General features: G+C 49.9%; 1 protein-coding gene across 2 annotated transcripts in view; it reads left to right on the top strand.

The window, feature by feature from the left end:
* The first annotated feature begins 3,299 nt into the window (after window positions 1–3,299).
* The window catches only part of CACNB2 (calcium voltage-gated channel auxiliary subunit beta 2), a 462,222-nt gene continuing 443,326 nt past the window's right edge, over window positions 3,300–22,195 (top strand). Inside the window, exon 1 of one of the 2 annotated variants that reach the window (XM_075315584.1) lies at window positions 3,300–3,633. In XM_075315584.1, coding sequence (XP_075171699.1) covers window positions 3,553–3,633 — 81 coding nt within the window. In that variant the 5' untranslated portion in view covers window positions 3,300–3,552. The remainder of the gene's footprint in view (window positions 3,634–22,195) is intronic. The other variant, XM_075315586.1, reaches the window with a different exon arrangement.

Genomic DNA, 22,195 nt, shown 5'->3' with positions numbered 1-22,195 from the left:
GGGATAAACAGCAGCAGGGACACAGAAATCATCGCATTGTCCAGGGTAAGAGCTTATATACACCTTATCCATTGAATTGACTCAGAACGTGCGCTCCATCACCCAAAGAGCAAGAAGGATATTGACAATCCATTGAAGTTACTTTTAATTTGTGGTGGACTATCAATTGATCTCATATATAAATTTTTAAATATAATTTTTAAATATCTGATATAAGAGTAACTTAGTTTAAGAGCAGAGTCCCGGAACCAATTATGCTGATAATCCAATGTACAGTGGAACCTTGGATTTCGAGCATAATTGGTTCCGGGAGTGAGCTCTTAAACCAAGTTACTCTTATATCAAAGCGAATTTTCCCATAGGAAATAATTGAAACTCAGACAATTCGTTCCACAACCCAAAAATATTTACTGTATTTATACAAACTTATTACAGTAACACAAAATAATGTACTATATTTATATAAAACGATTACAGTACACTAATTCAAAATATTTACAGTACAGTAAAATAATTTAAAACAGATTAAACTGCACGTTAGCTTATAATAGAATTGTTGGTGAGCGGGAGGTACAGTATAGAGAGAAAAATGATGTATAAATATGACAACCTTTATTCTAGTACAATACAAAAATAAACACCCCAAATCTATTCTCCCTAAAAAAGGCCACTTTACACGCTGTGATATCGCTAGCGAGTGTACCTGCCCCCGTCGTTTGTGTGTCATGGGAAAAGCGCTGCCCGTGACGCACAACATCGCTCAGACCCGTCACATGGACTTACCTGCCTAGTGACGTCGCCGTGACCGACAAACCGCCTCCTTTCTAAGGGGGCGGTTCGTTCGGCGTCACAGCGATGTCACACGGCAGCCGTCCAATAGAAGCAGAAGGGCGGAGAGGAGCGGGACGAACATCCCGCCCACCTCCTTCCTTCTTCATTGCCGGTGGACGCAGGTAAGGTGAGGTTCCTCGTTCCTGCGGTGTCACACATAGCGATGTGTGCTGCCGCAGGAACGACGAACAACATTGTACCTGCAGCAGCAACGATATTTGGGAAATGGAGAGCGTGTCAACGATCAACGATAAGGTGAGTATTTTTGATCATTAGCGGTCGCTCGTACATGTCACACGCAACAACGTCGCTAACGAGAACGGATGTGCGTCACGAATTCCATGACCCCAACGACATCGCGTTAGTGATGTCATTGCGTGTAAAGCGGCCTTAGGGCGGCTTTCCACGTTGCGACATTGCACGTGCGATGACGATGGGGTCAAATCGAAAGTGACGCACATCTGGCGTCGCAGTCGATATCGCAACGTGTAAATCCTTTTTGATACGATGAACGAGCGCAAAAGCGTCGTTATCGTATCATCGCTGCAGCCTCCGACATTTCCATAATGCCGGTGCAGCGACAGGTGCGATGTTGTTCCTCGCTCCTGCGGCAGCACACATCGCTGTGTGTAAAGCCGCAGGAGCGAGGATCATCACCTACCTGCCTCCCGGCTGCAATGAGAAGGACGGAGGTGGGCGGGATGTTTACATCCTGCTCATCTCCGCCCCTCCACTTCAATTGGCCGCCTGCCGTGTGACGTCGCTGTGACGCCGCACGACCCGCCCCCTTAGGAAGGAGGCGGGTCGCCGGCCAGAGGGACGTCGCACGGCAGGTATGTGCGTGTGAAACTGCCGTAGCGATAATAATCGCTACGGCAGCTTTCACTAGATATTGCACGTGCGACGGGGGCGGGACTATCGCTGCAGCATCGGTAACACATTGTTACCGATGTCGCAGCGTGCAAAGCCTGCTTTAAGCCAAATATGGGGTAGGAAAACTGCACAGGTGGTAGATTACAGTACAAGCAATGTGCTGCACTAGTTAGCAGAAAGAAAGTACAATACTACATGCACAAATGCAAATTGGTAGACATGGTATATAGTATATACTGTACTGTACAATGGTATACTGTATACAGTGCATATGTACAGAAAGTTACCTCCAGTGCGGGTCAGAGCTCAGTGAAAGGATGAAACCGAAAGCGTGCACGGTGAGTATTTGCTCTTATTGCAAAGCATTGCTCTTAGACCAAGTTACAAATTTTTAGAAATCTTTGTCTTGCAAAATGCTCTCAAACCAAGTTACTCTCAGGTGGGCTTTGTATGCTGCGACATCGGTAACAATGTGTTACCGACGCTGCAGCGATAGTCCCTGCCCCCGTCGCAGGTGCGATATCTTGTGATTGCTGCCGTAGCGAATATTATCGCAACGGCAGCTTCTCATGCACTCACCTGCCCTGCAACGTCGCTCTGGCCAGCGACCCGCCTCCTTCCTAAGGGGGCGGGTCGAGCGGCGTCACAGCGACGTCACACGGCAGGCGGCCAATAGAAGCGGAGGGGCGGAGATGAGCGCGACGTAAACATCCCGCCCACCTTCTTACTTCCGCATTGCAGTCGGGACGCAGGTAAGGAGATGTTCCTCGGTCCTGCGGCTTCATACACAGCGATGTGTGCTGTCTGCTGGAACGAGGAACAACATCGTACCGCCGCGGCTACAAAATTATGGGAATGTCGGACCCTACACCGATCATACGATAACGACGCTTTTGTGCGTTAATCGTATGTAAAAGGATTTGCACTCTACGATATCGACAGCGACGCCGGATGTGCGTCACTTTCGATTTGACCCCACCGACATTGCAGCTGCGATGTCGCAGTGTGCAAAGCCCGGTTCCCCTGTCCTTGTGTAGATGATGGGGTGCGAGGTACCGCACATGCAGAGCCGGCTTGTGGGGCAGACACCTGACCGCTCGTCCTCTGGAGATCACTTCTGAGAACTTCTAACACTGTAAATTCTAAAAGTTCTTTGTTTATTTAACAAAAACACAAAAGTTGCAACATCTCCCGACATTCCACTTCTCCGCATGATTTAATCTCTGACCTCCGGCACTTTAAACACATAAATCTATGGCTGCTTGTGCCTAATGTGAAAACCTCCTGCGTTTAATGACACCCTGATGGGTTTTGGCCTCCTCGGTGATGGATCACTCCATGCAGTCATGGTCATTCTCATGAATAATGCCTCTGATGAAGCACAGTGGCTGCTGAAATCTTATTTTATGACATTGTATTTCTTGTCATACGTCATCATGGACACATTGTGGCACAGTGGGGTCTGCATGCAGGGCTGTAGGGGCAGAGTTTGGGTGAAGGTATGGGGGGGTTCTGCTGACTCCCCGTCTCAGCCCCAGTGCTGTGAGGAAGGCTCAGGCAGGGGAAGCACTCCTCCTCCTCCTCTTCTATGTCTCCAGCCTGCCTGGGAGGTGGCTCAGCTCTCAGCTCCTCTTGCTACATACAAGTCACAGAGAGTGAAGTGGATCTGGAGAGAAAAGCAAGCAGCAGCCATCCTGGGACTGATCCTACCATGATACCATATCAGGCAATATAACAAGACCAGGCTGCTTGGATGTAGCAGAAGCTTTGTGCCTGGTGCAGAATTCAGCCTCTTCTTTATTTGTTTTTTATTTGCTGCATACTTTATTTTTTAATATTTTTTTTTCAATGGTCCAAAACAACATGTCCAAGACCCCCTCAGCCTCACAGGAGATCCACATGGATGTGCTGGAGAACCCTACTATACAGGTACAAAGTTCCCCTTATTTATTATATATTTAGTAAATATGATGCTCTTCTATTTTGCTTTGCATTATTATATTTATTGTTGCATTTAGCATATTAGTGATGATTAGTATCTGGACAACCACAAATCTCAGACAGGTCATCCAGGGACTTGTAGCAACTACTGAAAAGTTTTACCTTGGTATATTCTTCATTTTTTATCTATTCCATTGTTTGCATGTTTTATTTATATGGGAGTTTTAGCCTCACAAGTTTTTTGATAAAGCCACCTGTTGTCTAATCCTATGGCATTGGCCATACCAAAGTGGCCAGATCCATTATTATTGGAAAATCAGAGGTTTTTTTTTTAATTTGTGATTGTTCTAGCTGCATTTGTCATATATCGCTGTAGAAGAGACTAAACAACTCTACGATCAGGTTTGTCTAAATATAGTTTCGGCCAAGCAGGGAAAACATAAGTTATAGTCGTAAAAATGGAGAAGGGAGAATAAAGTGACTTAATATGTTTCCCAGACGCAAAAACGACTTTAGCCTTAGACGTTATGGAACATTCTATTATATTCTATTGTATATTGTATTGTCGTGATATTAAACAAAACAAAAACTGTTACATATTATTTACTAATATCCATTAATGGGCGGCACGGTGGCTCAGTGGTTAGCACTTCACGGTGGCTCAGTGGTTAGCACTGCAGCCTTGCAGCACTGGGGTCCTGGGTTCAAATCCCACCAAGGACACTATCTGCAAGGAGTTAGTATGTTCTCCCCGTGTTTGCGTGGGTTTCCTCCGGGTTCTCTGGTTTCCTTTTACACTCCAAAGACATACAGATAGGGACTCTAGATTGTGAGCCCCCAATGGGGACAGTGTTGCCAATGTATGTAAAGCGCTGTGGAATTAATAGCGCTATATAAATGAATAAAATTATTATTATTATTATTTTTCATCATTGGATTCAAATATATATGTCATCAGTTGTTTCAGTTTACTACTTAATCAGTTTGGGTTTTTTGCAATTGGCGTCAATGGGTGACATTTTCTGATAAGTTGAGTCCTCATCTGCGTTGGGTCCCCCATTGCAGAAACACTTGGAAAAAAATTAGGACACAAAGTAGAGCTATTTATTTCTAGCAAAACCCGTTATAGGTCAGTAGGAGAGGTTGAGTGCCTCCGGTGACAGATTGTTCACAGCTTTAGGCCATGTGTGCACTAGAAAATGACTTTTTCTTACGGAAAAACTGGACCCTATGAAGAATCCCGCACTTGTGGTAAAAAAAAACAGCACCAAAACCGCAATGAAATCCGCATGCGGTTTTGCCGCGTTTTGGTGCGGATTTGGTGCATAATTTCTGGGGTTTTGCCGCAGGTTGGTCCCTGCGGGTTTTTACCAATAATTAATGGCAAAACCGCAGAAAAGAAGTGACCTGCACATTAATTCCGGAGGAGAAATTCCGCGGGTAAATCCGCAGGGACAAAAAAAATGCAGCGTGCGCACAGCTTTTTTTTTAATCCCCATAGATTTTTCTGGAGGACTGCAGAAATGCTATAAACATTTTCTGCAGCGAAATCCGCAGTAAATCCGCAGCGTGCGCACATGGCCTTAGTTTAGTTTTTCTGTTCCAAAGGACTCATTCGAACAGGCTTATTTTATGTCCATGTGTCAAACGGATAGCTTACAGACCGCACACGGATCAATGCAAGTCAAGGGTTTGTTCGTATGAGTGTTTTTACACATAGATTGATGGTAAAAATTTGCAGCATGCACCCATCTGATTCGATGTTTGGAAACTATTAATTTAAAAAAATGGATGCCACATAGACACCATCCATTTTTTTTATTTTTCCACTGCAAATATTCTAACAAATATACAGCTGCACTCTGAGACGCTAAGGTATGCAAACACTGAATATAGGAATGTGAACATGCACTATTGCTAAGGAAATACATTTAAAGAGGACCAACCACCAGGATTTTCCTATATAAACTAAAGCCAGTGCTATACTGGTGCTATCATGCTGATTCTATACATACCTTTAGTTGTGAGATCGGATGTATACTTTCTGAAATGCAGGCAAGTAAAGTTTGTGAAATGCACTGTTATTTGATTGATAGGTGCAACAGAATATCTAATGGGTCGGTCGGGTTTTGTTAGTTATTACCGCCTTTGTCTGTCTGCCTGTCCTTCCTCTCTCCTTCCTCCCTCTGTAATAACAGAGACAAGGGGGAGAGGACAGGCTGGCAGACAGGGGCGGGAATAATTAGCAAAACCCAACCCACCTATTAGATATTCTGTAGCTGCTATCAATCAAGTAACAGTGCATTTCACAACTTTATTTGCCTGTATTTCAGGAGCTATACATCCAGTCTCACAACTAAAGATATGTATAGAATCAGCGTGATAGTGCCAGTATAGCACTGTTTTAGTTTATAAATGAAAATCCTGGTGGTTAATCCTCTTTAAAGGGAACCTGTCATCAGAAATTTTGCTTGAAACCTAAACGTTTCCCCCTGTGCAGCTCCTGGGCTGCATTCTAGAAAGGTTCCTGTACTTTTTGTGGCCCCTTTTAAACCAAATTAAATACTTTATAAACTTGTACCTTTTGGTATGTACATTTTGTAAATCGTCCATGTGGGCGGGCTCTCTGCTGACCGTTGCTGTTCCTCCAGCAGATTTACGCCTTCCCCCAACGCTGAATTTCATATCTCAGGACGCCGCCCCTGGGTGCACGTTGTCCCGCGCATGCGCTGTGCGACTGTAGCGGGACTGTGCACTGTGTGCACGTGTGACAGCTGGTGACGTTTTGCGCAGGCACGAGGTTATGGACGGCACTGTGAGTGTCATCAGCAAGTGCCGCCCATAGCCTCGTGACCGCACTTTCCCCTCTTCCTCCAGCGTTCTGCGCAAGTGCTTGCTGGCCAGATGACCCGACGTCACCTCTTTCCCATCTTGCCCTGCTGCAGGGTAAGATGGGAAGGAGGTGACGTCGGGCTATTTGGCCGGCGAGCGCTTGCGCAGAACGCTGGAGGCAGTGGGGGAAAGCGCGTCCACGAGATTATGGGCGGGCACTTGCGATGCAATCACAGCGCCGCCCATAATCTCGTGCTTGTGCCAGCGATCCTGGCGTGGGCGGCACCTCGGGCGCAGTGGGCGGAGTCCTGATGGATGAAATGGAGCGTGGGGGGACGGCGTCAATGTGCTGGAGGAACAGCAACGGTCAGCAGAGAGCCCGCCCCCATGGACGATTTACAAAATTTACATAGCAAAATGTACAAGTTTATAAAGTATTTAATTTGGTTTAAAAGGGGCCACAAAAAGTACAGGAACCTGCTAGAATGCAGCCCAGGAACTGCAGAGGGGGAAACTTTTAGGTTTCAAGCTAAATTTCTGATGACAGGTTCCCTTTAAAAATTGAGACACTTATCACACAAAAAAGGCCAGTTTTATTTGAGCCCAGCAGCCAGCATCAAGGTGTATCATTTATTGCTGAGTCTCCACCTAAATGCTTCTACCCAGACTGAACAGCCTACAATTTTACGGGCAGGCAGGAAATAGGAATCACCTTAAGCTGGCGCAGTGGTTAGCATTATAGCACTGGGGTCCTGGGTTCAAATCCCACCAAAGACAACATCTGCAAGGTGTTTGTATGTTCTCCCCGTGTTTGCGCGGGTCTCCTTCCACACTCCGAAGAGATACTAATAGGAGGTTTCGATTGTGAGCCCCAATGGGGACAGCGACTGTCACATTTGTGGAATTAATAGCTCTATATAAGTGAGCAAGATAAATAAGAGAATAAAGCTCATGGGAAGGAGCGCTCAGTCAGAAGGCATGACCCTATAACCTAAACTAATTCATTTGCATTACAAATATTAACATACAAACCTGTATTTGACCTTTTATGCCTATTTATATTGTTGATGTATAAAACGGATGTCATACAGATGTAAGAAACAGACAAATGGATCAAACAGATGAAAACTCCGTCCTGTTTTTCTGATTTTACATTCTCTCATCTCAACCTGACCTTACATGAAGGAGGGAATCTGAGTTTACAAGCCACTTCCAATTAGTTGAAAATTTGGATGCAGCTTTGGGCTTTATTCACACATTATTATTTTGTCATTATTTGTAGCCAAAACCAGGAGTGTCTCCAAAACACAGAACAGGGGTCAATCTTTCAATTATAGTTTTTCTCTGTAAGTTCCACTCCTGGCTTTGGCAGACAAACACTGATGCACAATAGCAACATGTAAAGAAGCCCTTAAGGCCACTTTACACACAGCAACATCGCTAGCGATGTCGCTGCCGATTGCACCTGCCCCCGTCGGTTGTGCGTCACGGGCAAATCGCTGCCCGTGGCGCACAATATCGCTAGGACCCGTCACACATACTTACCTTCCTAGCGACGGAAGGCGGTCAATAGAAGTGGAGGGATGGAGAGCAGCCGAAGGAAAGACACGCCCACCTCGCTGCCGGAGGACACAGGTACGGTGTTGTTCGTCATTCCTGGAGTGTCACACATAGCGATGTGTGCTGCCTCAGGAACGACCAACAACCTGCGTCCTGCAACAGCAACGATATTTGGAATTTGAACGACGTGTCAACGATCAACGATTAGGTGAGTATTTTTGATCGTTAGCGGTTGTTCGTACGTTTCACTCGCAACAACGTCGCTAATGAGGCCGGATGTGTGTCACGAAATCCGTGACCCCAACGACATCTCGTTAGCGATGTTGTTGCGTCTATAGCCCCCTTTAATGGGATATTCCTATCCCCAATATCCTATCCCTATATGTAGTAGGTGTAATAATAATAATAATAATATTAGCAAATACCTCCAATTAGCAATATAGTATAGTTCTCCTGATATAGCTATGTATTCTACCTCATGTGCAGGGCATTGCAGGACCTCAGATATCTATAGTTACGACCACACATATAATCACAGTTAGTTGCTTAGCAAATACCTCCAATTCCAAATGTAGTATAGCTCTTCTGATTCATGTCACTTGCCTCATGTTTAGGGCACTGCAGGACCTTAGCTATCCATGCTTATGACCATGTGGTCATAACCATGGATACCTAAGGTCCTGTAATAATAATAATAATAATTCATTTATATAGCGCTATTAATTCCATAGCACTTTACATACATTGGCAACACTGTCCCCATTGGGGCTCACAATCTAAGGTCCCTAACTGTATGTTTTTGGAGTGTGGGAGGAAACCGGAGAACCCGGAAGAAACCCACGCAAACACGGGAAGAACATACAAACTCCTTGCAGATGGTGTCCTTGGTGGGAATTGAACCCAGGACCCCAGCGCTGCAAGACTGCAGTGCTAACCACTGAGCCACCACAAGACTGCAGTGCTAACCACTGAGCCACCACAAGACTGCAGTGCTAACCACTGAGCCACCACAAGACTGCAGTGCTAACCACTGAGCCACCGTGCTGCCCTCTGTAATGCCCTAAACATGAGGTAAGTGACATCAGGAGAACTATACTACATTTCTAATTGGAGGTATTTGCTAATATTATTATTATAACTACTAGGATCTTGGAGATGGGAATATCCCTTTAAGCCTAATTCAGGCATCTGTTTAGAAAGCCACGGACCCACTTGGGGGGAGGGGCGACATGACCAAGGGGGAGGTAGGGAGTGATGGGTTAATAGGGACAGTGGTATATGCCTAATATGGCTTTGGGGGATGGTTTTAGCCGGGGAGGAAGAGGAGGAGCAGGGAAAGGGTTAGCTGGGAGAGGAAGGAGTTACCTCCTCTTCTGTTTCCGGACGCCGAACGATCTGCACGTGCACCTCCATGGCAGATCTTCAGGAGCTCCAGCGTCTGATTCAGGCAGCGGTCGCAGCGCACGGGCCCCTGGCAGTGCAGACCCACATCAGGGCTGCCGGGGTTAACCCGTCGGCGCTTGCCCCTCGTCCCCCCAGCAGCGGCGGGCGCCAGTCGCGGCCCCCCCGCAGGTATTCCCCGGGCGCGGGGGGGGCGAGGAGGAGATGTAAGAGCCCCTCCAGGGACCCTCCGCAGAGTGCAGCGCAGCAGCAGCGTCTGGCTGCTGCAGAGGCCGGCGGGAGGAATCTTCGTTCCAGCCGCGGCGGTCGGGAGGTGGGAGTGGCCAGCACGGGGCCTGCTTCCGGTCCCGGCCTCCGGGCTGGAGTTACTGAGACTGCAGCGGCTCCAGGCCGGGAGCGCGCTCGGCGCAGGAGAGAGGCCAGCAGATCCCCCTGCAGTCGGCGGGGGGACCGGGGGGCTGCACGTGGCGGTAGGTCCGGCGCCGGGGGGGGGTCTGCGGTGCCTGACCCCGGTGCGGCTGAGAGAAGGAGTGACGGCGGGAGCCCTGCGGCAACCGCCGGGTCACTCAGTACCGCTGTGCAGCCCCCGGATGTGGCAGTCTCCCGTGGGAGCGGGAGGACTCGGCGGATGGAGGCCTGCAATAGCCCAGGAGGGCCAGAGGCGACGACGGCTGAGATCCGGAGCCGGGCGTCTGGTCGTCCGCGCCCAGAGGCCCCTTGCAGTCGGCAGGGGGGCGGGCGCAAGAGGTCGAGGCCCGGGGTGCCGGCGCGGGGGACAGGACGGTCTCCTGGGTTGTCACCCCGGGGCAAGAGATGGAGCGGGGATGACTCTGCCCACGCGGCGGCCCTGTCTGGCGGCCGTGGTGGGGGGGGTGCTGCGGCGGCGCCCCCCGGATGTCGGATGGAAGATGAGGCCAGCGGCGAGGAGGGGGAAGAGGCTTTCGGTTCGGAGGAGTCGGATGGACGACAGACGGAGGACAGCGAGGCGGCGGTCTCGGGAGACGCCGAGCGGCGGTCGGGTGAGACGGCCGCGGAGGCGGCAGGGGCTGCGCTGGCGGGGGGCTTCGGGGGGGGGGCGGCTGCGGCTACGGCAGCGCCCGCTGGTTTCGCAGTGTGGAGTCAATTGTTGGGGCTGTTGCAGGGGCTGGCGGCGGCTTCGGGAGCGGGGGGGGAGGGGGCCCAGGCGCCGGTGGCGGCGTGGGTGGGTGCAGCCGGTTTAGGGGCCTCGGCGGCGACGGGGGGTGACGGAGCGGGTGCGAGTAGAGGGGGGGGCGAAGGGGGGAGTGAGACGGGGGGGGGAAAGGAGAAGGAAAAGGAGAAGGAAAAGGAGAAGGAAAAGGAGAAGGAGGATGAGGTGGTGCGCTTAGATGATAGGGCTAAAAGCGAAGTTTATGTTTGTTTTGAGGGCCCGCTGGGGGCCCATTTAAAGAAGGAGGTGCGGGAAAAAATTTGGAAAGGGGAATATGTGGAGATATTTTCTCTGCTTCCCCTGGAGAAATTTAATTTGGATAGGGTTAAGCCGAGTGATTCCAAAAAGGAGAAGGACGAGGAGGAAAAGCGCCGTTATAGGCTTATTCCTCGGACTTTTGCCAACTGGCTACAGGCATTTGCGATTTTGGCGAGCGTGGTCGGGGAGAAGGAGCCGGAGCATTGTTCGGCTTTGTTCGGCTACATGGATGCGATAGGGGAGGCTTATCGAGTTTATGGCGGACTGGCGTGGCTGCGCTACGACGAGCAATTTAGGCAGCGGAAGGCATTGCGGCCAGATATGCGTTGGGACCATAAGGATATTTCCTTATGGATGCGATTGATGTCGGCACCGGCTCAGCCCTTTCGGGGGGGCGCCGGGGGTTCGGGGGGGGCCGGGTCCCCGGCAAGTTTCAAGAAAGGTTTGTGTTGGCAGTACAATGAAGGGCAGTGCAGGTTTGGAGCGGCGTGCCGTTTTAAGCATGAATGCTCCGGATGTGGGGGGGGACATAGCTTGTCCAAATGTTTTAAAAAAGGAAAAGGAAAGGCTGGTGATGGGGCTGGTAAGAGGGACGACGCCGGTGAAGGTAGAAGTGATGGTTCCGTTTTTAAATAGGTATCCGGACAAGGAGGCGGCGGCGTTGTTAAGTTCTGGTTTTTCGGATGGTTTTCATATTCCGTCGGTTGTTAATGCATCGGTTCCGCCGTATCGTAATTTGCGTTCCGCTCGGGATCACCCGGAAGTGGTGGATGAGAAGCTGGAAAGGGAGGTGGCTTTGGGCAGGATGGGCGGCCCTTATGTCGCCCCGCCGTGCGGGAATTTGGTGGTGTCACCGTTGGGGGTGGTACCAAAGAAGGAGCGGAATAAATTTCGGCTGATTCATCATTTGTCTTACCCGGAAGGGTTATCGGTGAATGATGGCATTGCGCCGGAGTTGTCGGCGGTATATTATGTGTCGTTCGATAAGGCGTTGGACCTGGTTAGGGCGGCGGGGCGGGGTGCATTGATGGCAAAGGCGGATGTGGAAGCAGCGTTTCGGTTGTTACCGGTTCATCCAGATAGTCAGCATTTGTTGGGTTGCTGGTGGGATGGCAGTTATTATGTTGATCGTTGTTTGCCAATGGGCTGTTCCATTTCGTGTTCGTACTTTGAGGCATTTAGTTCGTTTGTTGAGTGGGTGGTTCGGGACGTGTCCGGGCTTACGTCCATCATTCATTACTTGGATGATTTCCTGTGTGTCGGGCCGGCGGGTTCGATGGTTTGTGCGGGTTTGCTATTTGCGTTGCAAAAAAGTTGCGGCCAGTTTCGGGATTCCTTTGGCGCCGGATAAGACGGAAGGCCCGGCGCCGGTGATGTGTTTTCTGGGAATTGAAATTGACACCATTGCTATGGAATGCAGGTTGCCGGCGGAGAAGGTCCGTGATTTGAGGTCCGCAGTGTCAGGGGTAAAAGCGGCGAAGAAGGTGCGGCTTAAGGCGGTGCAGTCTTTGCTTGGAAAATTGAATTTTGCTTGCAGAATTGTGCCAATGGGGAGAGTGTTTGCGAGGCGTTTGGCGACGGCGACGGCCGGGGTACGGTTGCCGGCGCATTTTGTGCGGATCACAAAGGCGATCAGGGACGATTTGGAAGTATGGGATCAATTTTTGCAGCATTTCAACGGCCGGACGCTGGTGATGGAGAGGGTGGCGTCTAACGGGGCGTTGCAGCTGTTTACGGATGCGGCGGGGTCGGCCGGGTTTGGGGCTGTCTTCAGAGGTCATTGGTGTGTCGGGCAGTGGCCACAGGCGTGGCGGGAGAGCGGCTTGGTTAGGAATTTGGCTCTGTTAGAGCTATTCCCCATTGTAGTGGCAGTGGAGCTATGGGGGTCGCACTTTGCCGGAAGGAAAGTGTGTTTTCATTGTGATAACCAGGCGGTGGTGCACGCGATTAACAACTTGTCTGCTAAGTCGGAGCCGGTGGTGGTGTATTTGCGGCATTTAGTGTTGAGATGTCTGCAGTTGAATGTGCAGGTAGTGGCAAGGCACGTTCCGGGTGTTGACAACGAGGTGGCTGATGCTTTGTCTCGTTTTCAGTTCAGCAGGTTTCGGGCGCTGTTGCCGTGGGCGGACGAAGTTGGAGTGGAGTGCCCCGAGGATTTGTGGCATCTGGTGAGGCGGTGATCTCAGACTTGATTCGGAACTCGGTGACCGAGGTGACTTGGTGCCGGTATGCTAAGGTGTGGGCTGAATGGGAGGAGTTGTTGCGTCTGATGTTTGGTGGGGAAAGCGTGGATTACTTGGTGGCTTTGTTGTCATTGGTGAGTACGGATTTTTCAGCCGGGCGATCGGCATCGGCTGTGGCACATCGGGTGTCGGCAGTGGCATTTTGGTTAAAAATGAGAGGGGAGCGTGATGTTTCACAGGATTTTCGGGTTCGTCAGGCTTTGCGGGGCTTTCGCCGTGGCGTACGGGAGAGGGACAAGAGGCGCCCTGTATCGTTTGGTTTGTTGAGACGGATGGTGGGTGGCCTGAGCGGCATTTGTGAGTCTGTGTACGAGACGGTTCTATTTACAACGGCTTTCGGTCTCGCTTTTTATGGGGCGTTCCGGATAGGCGAGCTGGTGAGCCCGTCCAGGGTGACGGGTGGTGGTTTGATGTTTGAGGACGTGCAAGTGAGCAGTAGTCAGGTGGAGTGCCGGATTCGCCGGTCAAAAATGGATCAGCTGGGCCGTGGTAGATTGGTGGTGTTATATGCGGTTCCAGGAGAGGAATTGTGCCCTGTGCGTTTAGTCGAGAGATTTATGGCCGTGGGGGGAGGCTTACCTGGCCCGTTTTTGCGGCATTTGAATGGGTCGTTTTTGTCGAGGTTTCAGTTTGTGGCGGTGCTGCGGCTAAGTCTACGTAACGCGGGGGAGCGCCCGGAGGAATTCGGGTCGCATTCATTCCGAATTGGTGCAGCAACGGAGGCAGCCCGTTGGGGGCTTGGAGATGAGGTGGTAAAGCGTATTGGTAGATGGGAATCTTCTTGTTTTCGGCGGTATGTGAGACCGCAGTTGTTGTAGCATCATGGGACTTTGGTTACGTGCGGAAGGTTTGAGGAAAGGGGTGTTTGTTGATGTGTTGGTGGTTGTGCTGTTATTGGTTTTGATATTTTCGTTTTTGTTTTATTTGTTATAGGGAAGTGCCTGATCTGGATCTTGGGGCACTCCTTCGTATTTTGGGGTGCCCGTCGGGCGGAGGTCCGCCCGAATGGTCGACAGCTGGGTTTGGATCGTGCGCAGGCGACTGTTCGATGGATCGGAGTTCGGGGCATGGAGTGGGGCAGGGTGGTCCCGGAATTTCGTTTCCATTGTAAAGTTGAGCGGCCCCCGGATGTGCTGGTATTGCATGTGGGGGGTAATGATCTTGGTGCCAGGGCGTCGCGGGATTTGATCCGAGACATAAAGATTGATTTACTGCAGTTGTGGAAGCGGTATCCTGGTTTGCTGGTCGTATGGTCTGACATAGTGACCAGGTTGGCATGGAGAGGGGCTCGGTCGGTGGAGAAGGTTAATAAGGCCAGGGCCCAGGTGAATAGGGTAGTGGCTAGGTTTGTGACCAGGAATGGTGGGATTGTGGTACGGCACAGGGATTTGGAGCCGGCTGATTGGCGATTTCGGAGGGGTGATGGTGTGCACCTCAACGAGGTCGGTCTGGATTTATGGGCGTTGGGTCTGCAGGATGGTGTGGAGCGTGCTTTTGGTGTGTGGCGGGTCCAGGCCACGTAAGGTGTCACGTGGTCTGTCCTGTGGCGGTGGGGGTAGGTCTGGTCCAGAGGTTTGGAAGTGATTGGTGGCTGGACCGGGAGTCATTGTCTTGGTATGGTGGCTCTCGGTTTCCGGGATGTGGCAGGCACGGGGTTCTGCCAAAGTGTGGGGGTCAATCCGTGGGTGATTGGCACCTCGTCTCTGGGTCGGTGTGTTGCGGCCGGGGACAGGGGGAGTAGTAGTAGTGGACTGGGCCTACCCCGGGGGGTATTGTAAATGTTATTGTCTATTGTTACCGTTATGTGGTTGTTTTGGGTCGCCCGTTGGACGGCGTCCCTAAGGTACTAGTCTGTAAAACAATAGGCAATAAAAAGGCTGCTGTGGCCATTTGAACCAAGTCGCATGCAGTCCGTGTGTTTATTTTTAGAGGATAAGGGGGTTTGGTTACACAGACATCATGACCGGAGAATCCTCCCTCAGCTGGTCAAGAAAGCCACGGACCCACTTGGGGGGAGGGGCGACATGACCAAGGGGGAGGTAGGGAGTGATGGGTTAATAGGGACAGTGGTATATGCCTAATATGGCTTTGGGGGATGGTTTTAGCCGGGGAGGAAGAGGAGGAGCAGGGAAAGGGTTAGCTGGGAGAGGAAGGAGTTACCTCCTCTTCTGTTTCCGGACGCCGAACGATCCCCGCCCACCCTCCCTTTGTGTTGTCATGTGGGAGATGTTTTTGGGTAGTTGGGATACCTTTTGTCACAGTAGCGGTGGGGGTAGGTCTGGTCCAGAGGTTTGGAAGTGATTGGTGGCTGGACCGGGAGTCATTGTCTTGGTATGGTGGCTCTCGGTTTCCGGGATGTGGCAGGCACGGGGTTCTGCCAAAGTGTGGGGGTCAATCCGTGGGTGATTGGCACCTCGTCTCTGGGTCGGTGTGTTGCGGCCGGGGACAGGGGGAGTAGTAGTAGTGGACTGGGCCTACCCCGGGGGGTATTGTAAATGTTATTGTCTATTGTTACCGTTATGTGGTTGTTTTGGGTCGCCCGTTGGACGGCGTCCCTAAGGTACTAGTCTGTAAAACAATAGGCAATAAAAAGGCTGCTGTGGCCATTTGAACCAAGTCGCATGCAGTCCGTGTGTTTATTTTTAGAGGATAAGGGGGTTTGGTTACACAGACATCATGACCGGAGAATCCTCCCTCAGCTGGTCATTCAAAGATAGAACATGTACCCATTAAAATCTATGGAGCTGTTCACATGTGTGTGTTTTTTCTGGATAGTGTGTTCATAAAAAAAAAAAAAAAGTCACAGAGATGTCCATTTCTGATCAGACATAGCACTTAGTCATGTTATAGCAGGGGGTTCATGGCCAAGACACGCACTTAGAAAAGCAACAAAAAGAGGACTAAATATCCTCCACAATTTAGAATACTCACAGCAGGATAAGGCTATGTGCGCACAGTGCGTTTTTCGCGGCGTTTTTGCGCGTTTTTCGGGTGCGTTTTTGGCCTCAAAACTGCAGGACTTTGCTTCCCCAGCAAAGTCTATGAGTTTTCATTTTTGCTGTCCGCACACATCTGTTTTTTTTACCTGCGTTTTTGAGTTAAAAAAAAAAAAATGGACATGTCAGTTCTTTCCTGCGTTTTTCTGCGTTTTCCGCCCATGCAATGCATTTGAAAAACGCAGAGATCAAAAATGCAGCAAAACGCAGCCAAAAACGCACCAAATCGCGGCAAAAACGCATGCGTTTTTTGATGCGTTTTTGTGCGTTTTTAGCGGCCAAAAACGCACAAAAACGCAGCGTCAAAAAGACGCAGTGTGCGAACCTAGCCTATAGCAGTGGTGAACTGCTCAGTTCAAAAAATGAATGCACTAACAGGGTGCAACCAGACCCCCAATAGATGGAGACATCACAGGTGCAAGAGGAGCAAATCACTCACACAACTCCCAAACATGTACTTATGTGCCGCCCGCCTGATCGAACAGTATGGGCGTGTAATAGGCTGCTGACTGGGTTACTATGCACCTATGGGTGGAAACACATCTATGCGAGTAAAATCGGTCCGACTGGGCTGAAAAATACTCGGCTGATTTTAGTTCACGTTAGGTGCGAGTGCAACGCAAGTGCGATGCTATTTCTGAATAAATTAATGATTTTACTAGCGTGTGTAATGCGTGTGTAATGCGTATTTTTTACTATGTCATCTGCCATTCAGCGCTGCTACATGGCCGCTGACAGCAGACACAGACAGCCATGTAGCAGAGCTGAATGGCAGATGACAGCAGACACAGACAGAGCCGCACTGTCAGAATGAACTCGGGTGAACTTAACCCGACTTCATTGTCATGCTGCGGCTCTGTCTGTGCCGCGTCCTGATTAGCGGTCACCCGTGAAGGACTCACCGGTGACCACTAATCCCCCGAGTGACTGAAGTTAGCAGCCCTCTCTCATACTCACCGATCCCCGGCGCCGCGCTGCACGGCATTCACACTGCTCCGGCGGCTTTTACTATTTTGAAAAAGCCGGCCGCTCATTAAACAATCTCGTATTCCCTGCTTTCCCCGCCCACAGGCGCCTATGATTGGTTGCAGTGAGACACGCCCCCACGCTGAGTGACAGGTGTCACACTGCACCCAATCACAGCAGCCGGTGGGCGTGTCTATACTGTGCAGTGAAATAAATAAATAATTTAAAAAAATGGCGTGCGGTCCCCCCCAATTTTAATACCAGCCAGATAAAGCCATACGGCTGAAGGCTGGTATTCTCAGGATGGGGAGCTCCACGTTATGGGGAGCCCCCCAGCCTAACAATATCAGTCAGCAGCCGCCCAGAATTGCCGCATACATTATATGCGACAGTTCTGGGACTGTGCCCGCCTCTTCCCGATTTGCCCTGGTGCGTTGGCAAATCGGGGTAACAAGGAGTTATTGGCAGCCCATAGCTGCCAATAAGTCCTAGATTAATCATGTCAGGCGTCTATGAGACACCCTCCATGATTAATCTGTAAGTTACAGTAAATAAACACACACACATGAAAAAATCCTTTATTATAAATAAAAAACACAAACACATTCCCTCATTACCAATTTAATAAGCCCCAAAAAGCCCTCCATATCCGGCGTACTCCACGGACCTCCAGCGTCGCTTCCAGCATGAAGGTGACAGGAGCTGCAGAATACACCGCCGCTCCGGTCACCTCCAAGCAGCAACTGAGGTGAGTAGCGCGATCAGCTGAGCTGTCACTGAGGTTAATCGTGGCCACCGCTGGATCCTCCAACAGTGACAGCGGGTAACCTCAGTGACTGCTCAGCTGATCGCGCTACTCACCTCAGTTGCTGCTTGGAGGTGACCGGAGCGGCGGTGTCTTCTGCAGCTCCTGTCACCTTCATGCTGGAAGCGACGCTGGACCATCCTGGATTACGCCGGATATGGAGGGCTTTTTGGGGCTTATTAAATTGGTAATGAGGGAATGTGTTTGTGTTTTTTATTTCTAATAAAGGATTTTTTCATGTGTGTGTGTGTTTATTTACTGTCACTTACAGATTAATCATGGAGGGTGTCTCATAGACGCCTGACATGATTAATCTAGGATTTAGTGGCAGCTATGGGCTGCCATTAACTCCTTATTACCCCGATTTGCCAACGCACCAGGGCAAATCGGGAAGAGCCGGGTACAGTCCCAGAACTGTCGCATATAATGTATGCGGCAATTCTGGGAGACTGCTGGCTGATATTGTTAGGCTGGGGGGCTCCCCATAACGTGGAGCTCCCCATCCTGAGAATACCAGCCTTCAGCCGTATGGCTTTATCTGGCTGGTATTAAAATTGGGGGGGACCGCACGCCATTTTTTTTTAATTATTTATTTATTTCACTGCACAGTACAGACCTGCCCACCGGCTGCTGTGATTGGGTGCAGTGAGACAGCTGTCACTCAGCGTGGGGGCGTGTCTCACTGCAACCAATCATAGGCGCCTGTGGGCGGGGAAAGCAGGGAATACGAGATTGTTTAATGAGCGGCCGGCTTTGTCAAAATAGTAAAAGCCGCCGCAGCAGTGAGAAAGCCGTGCAGCGCCGCACCGGAGATCGGGGAACGGTGAGTATGAGAGAGGAGGGGAAAATGACCGACAAACTGTGAGAGAGGGACAGAGATATTGACGGACCGACAGAGAGAGAATAGAGACCGAGAGGGAGAGACCAACTGACAGAGAATAGTGATTGACAGACATTGGGAGACATCGCTCGTTTCCAGTGTTTTGGGAAACATGCGAGAAATATATTTAGAAAATCGGATGTCACTAGGATGGTGTGAGTGCCGTCCCGTGACATCCGATTATTTACACGCTCCCATAGACTTGCATTGGAGAAACTCGCAGTAGAAACTCGCAAAAAAGCAGCATGCTGCGATTTTTTTCTCAGTCCGATTCGGACTGAGAAAAAAATCGCAGATGAGAGCTGAATCATTCACTAACATGTGTCCGATTCCAATGCAAGATTTTCTCGCATTGCTCTACTGCGAGAAACTCGCAAGTGAGAAGCAGCCCTATAAGTGTGAACGGTGCTCTATGCAAGCCACTAGTGTGCAATTTTATCATCTAGCGATCACCCCCTCCATGTTTGGGAGTTGTGTGAGTGATTTGCTCCTCTTGCACCTGTGATGTCTCCATCTATTGGGGGTCTGGTTGCATCCTGTTAGTGCATTAGTTTTTTGGGCTGAGCAGTTCACCACTGCTTTATCCTGCTGTAGCAAGACACGCAGTTAGGCTATGTTCACACACTCGATCTTTTCTTAACCACAAAAATGCAGCATTTTTGGCCCCAAAAGATGCACCCGCTGCAAAAACGCATTAAAAAATGAATGTGTTTTTGCCGTATTTTTGCCACATTTTGCCCAATGCGTTTTTCATGTCAAATCTATTGACTGGAAGAGCTCAAAAATACTGGAAAAACGCAAAAAGAATGGACATGCTGCATCTTCAACAACGCAGCCAAGTTGCAGCCAACAAAAGATGCCCAGTGTGGACAGCAAAATAGAAATCTCATAGACTTTGCTGGGGAAAGGAAATGCATGCATTTAGGTGTTTCTTTGTGACCTCAAAAACGCACCAAAAATGCAGTAAAAGATGCAGTGTGTGAACATAGCCTAAAGGGCACTTTACAGGCTGCGATCTCGCTAGCGAGCGTACCCGCCCCCGTCGGTTGTGCGTCACGAGCAAATCGCTGCCAGTGGCGCACAACATCACTTACACCCGTCACATGGACTTACCTTCCCTGTGACGTCGCTGTGGCCGGCGAACCACCTCCTTTCTAAGGGGGTGGTTCCTGTGGCGTCACAGCGACGTCACACGGCAGCCGTTCAATAGAAGTGGAGGGGTGGAGATGAGCGGGTGGAACATCCCACCCACCTCCTTCCTTCCTCATTGCGGGTGGCCACAGGTACGATGTAGTTCCTCGTTCCTGCGGTGTCACACGTAGCGATGTGTGCTGCCGCAGGAACGAGGAACAACCTGCGTCCAGCACCAGCAACAATATTTGGGAAATGGACGGCGTGTCAACGATCAACGATAAGGTAAGTAAATTTGATCCTTAACGGTCGTTCGTGCGTGTCACACGCTGCGATGTTGCTAACGAGGCCGGATGTGCGTCTTGAATTCCGTGACCCCCAACGACATCTCGTTAGTGATGTCGTTGCGTGTAAAGTGGCCTTAAAGGTGGCTTTACACGCTACGATATTGTTAGCAATTGCTAGCGATATCGTACGCAAAAGCACCCGCCCCCCGCCGTTCCTGCGATTGTGTGTGATCGCTGCCGTAGCGAACATTATCGCTACGGCAGCGTCATACGCACTTACCTGGTCGGCGGCGTTGCTGTGACTGCCGAACAATCCCTCCTTCAAGGGGGAGGGACGTTCGGCATCACAGCGACGTCACCGCGACGTCACTAAGCGGCCGGCCAATCAAAGTGGAGGGGCAGAGCTGAGCATGATGTAAACATCCCGCCCACCTCTTCCTTCTGCATTGTGGCCGGCGGCAGGTAAGATGTTCCTCGCTCCTGCGGTGTCACACACAGCGATGTGTGCTGCTGCAGGAGCGACGAACCACAACGAAAAACAACCCTTACCGATTTTTGAGTTTGGGACGACCTCTCCATGGTGAACGATTTTCACCATTTTTGAGGTCGTTTAAAGTCGCTGGTCAGTGTCACACGCTGCAATATTGTTAATGACGCCGAATGTGCGTCACTAACAACATGACCCCGACGATAAAACATTAACGATATCGTAGCATGTAAAGCCCCCTTTAGAGTCAGTGAAATCTGCCTGATGGAAAGCAAAATGGGAAATCCAGTGTAAACTCAATGGAGGGCTGTAATGTAAAGAATCCGGCACTCCGAGCTGAGGATGGTGACATTTTGTTTATTTGGGCTAATTAACAATGTGTACGTTATATGAGACGTTTCGGTCAATCTATTCTAGACCTTTATCAAGCATACAACAAGGTTGATAGAAGAAATCGCATAGTTTGAGATGAACTACGAGCAGTGAGGTCTTCACCTCCTTGTTTTACTTCATATATTCTCAAAACACTCGGTTCAGCAAGAACAGCAAGAAAAATCCAAAATATGACCTTCTTTCACCATACTGCCCTCAGAGTGCTGGATTCTTTATACTACTGGATTGATACAGATTGGGATCCTATACGAACGCCTACTCTTACAAAGAGTGATGTACTTACATGTATCATCATTATTAATCATCTAACATGTCATTAAGACAGTTTTGGTTGGAATCCATGAGCTGAGATCACTACTGATGGCTAAAATATATGCACAATTTTCTTAAAGGGAACCTGTCAGCTGAGATGTGCACCCAGAACCACGAGCAGTCCTGGGTGTATATTGCTAATCCCTGCCTAACCGTCCCTGCATCTAGTAGCATAGATAAAGAGATCTTTAGAAAAAGTATTTCTAAAGATCCTTTATGATATGCTAATGAGGCCAGGGACTAGTCATAAGGGCGTTAGTTCCTGCGCTCATTCCACCTTCTTAGCATGACAGCACGCCCACAACTACAGCCTCAGATGCCAGGCAGTGCGGAAGTCCCTGCACTTCCGGTCATGTGCACTAGACCTCTCTGAAGCCGGGACGTGTACACCTGGCTTCATAGTGCACATGACTGGAAGTGCGGTGACCTGATCATGTGCAGTGCCTGGCATCTGAGGCTATAGCAACGGACAGGTTGCGCATCACCGCTGGTGATGACGCAGGGAGTGGTCATTGAATAGCATGTAACCCTCCCCCTGTGGCTGTGCTGAAAAGGTGGAATGAGTGTAGAAACTAACACCCTTGCAACTTGTCACTGGCCTCATTAGCATATCATAAAGGATGTTTAGAAATACATTTTCTTAAGATCTCTTTATCTATGCTACTACAGGCATGCTAGGCAGGGATTAGCATATCTCACCTGACAGGTTCCCTTTAACTCCGAGCTGACGAGGCCTCCGTTGGATGAGATCCAATGCTGACCATATGGAGACGCGTATGTATGTGATCCTCCAGAAATCAAAGGTGTATA

Source organism: Anomaloglossus baeobatrachus, chromosome 6 (assembly GCF_048569485.1).
Source record: "Anomaloglossus baeobatrachus isolate aAnoBae1 chromosome 6, aAnoBae1.hap1, whole genome shotgun sequence".
In the NCBI taxonomy this organism is placed as follows: domain Eukaryota; kingdom Metazoa; phylum Chordata; class Amphibia; order Anura; family Aromobatidae; genus Anomaloglossus; species Anomaloglossus baeobatrachus.
Note: the sequence above shows the minus strand (reverse complement) of the source record. Positions and strands in the feature narration are given on the sequence as shown.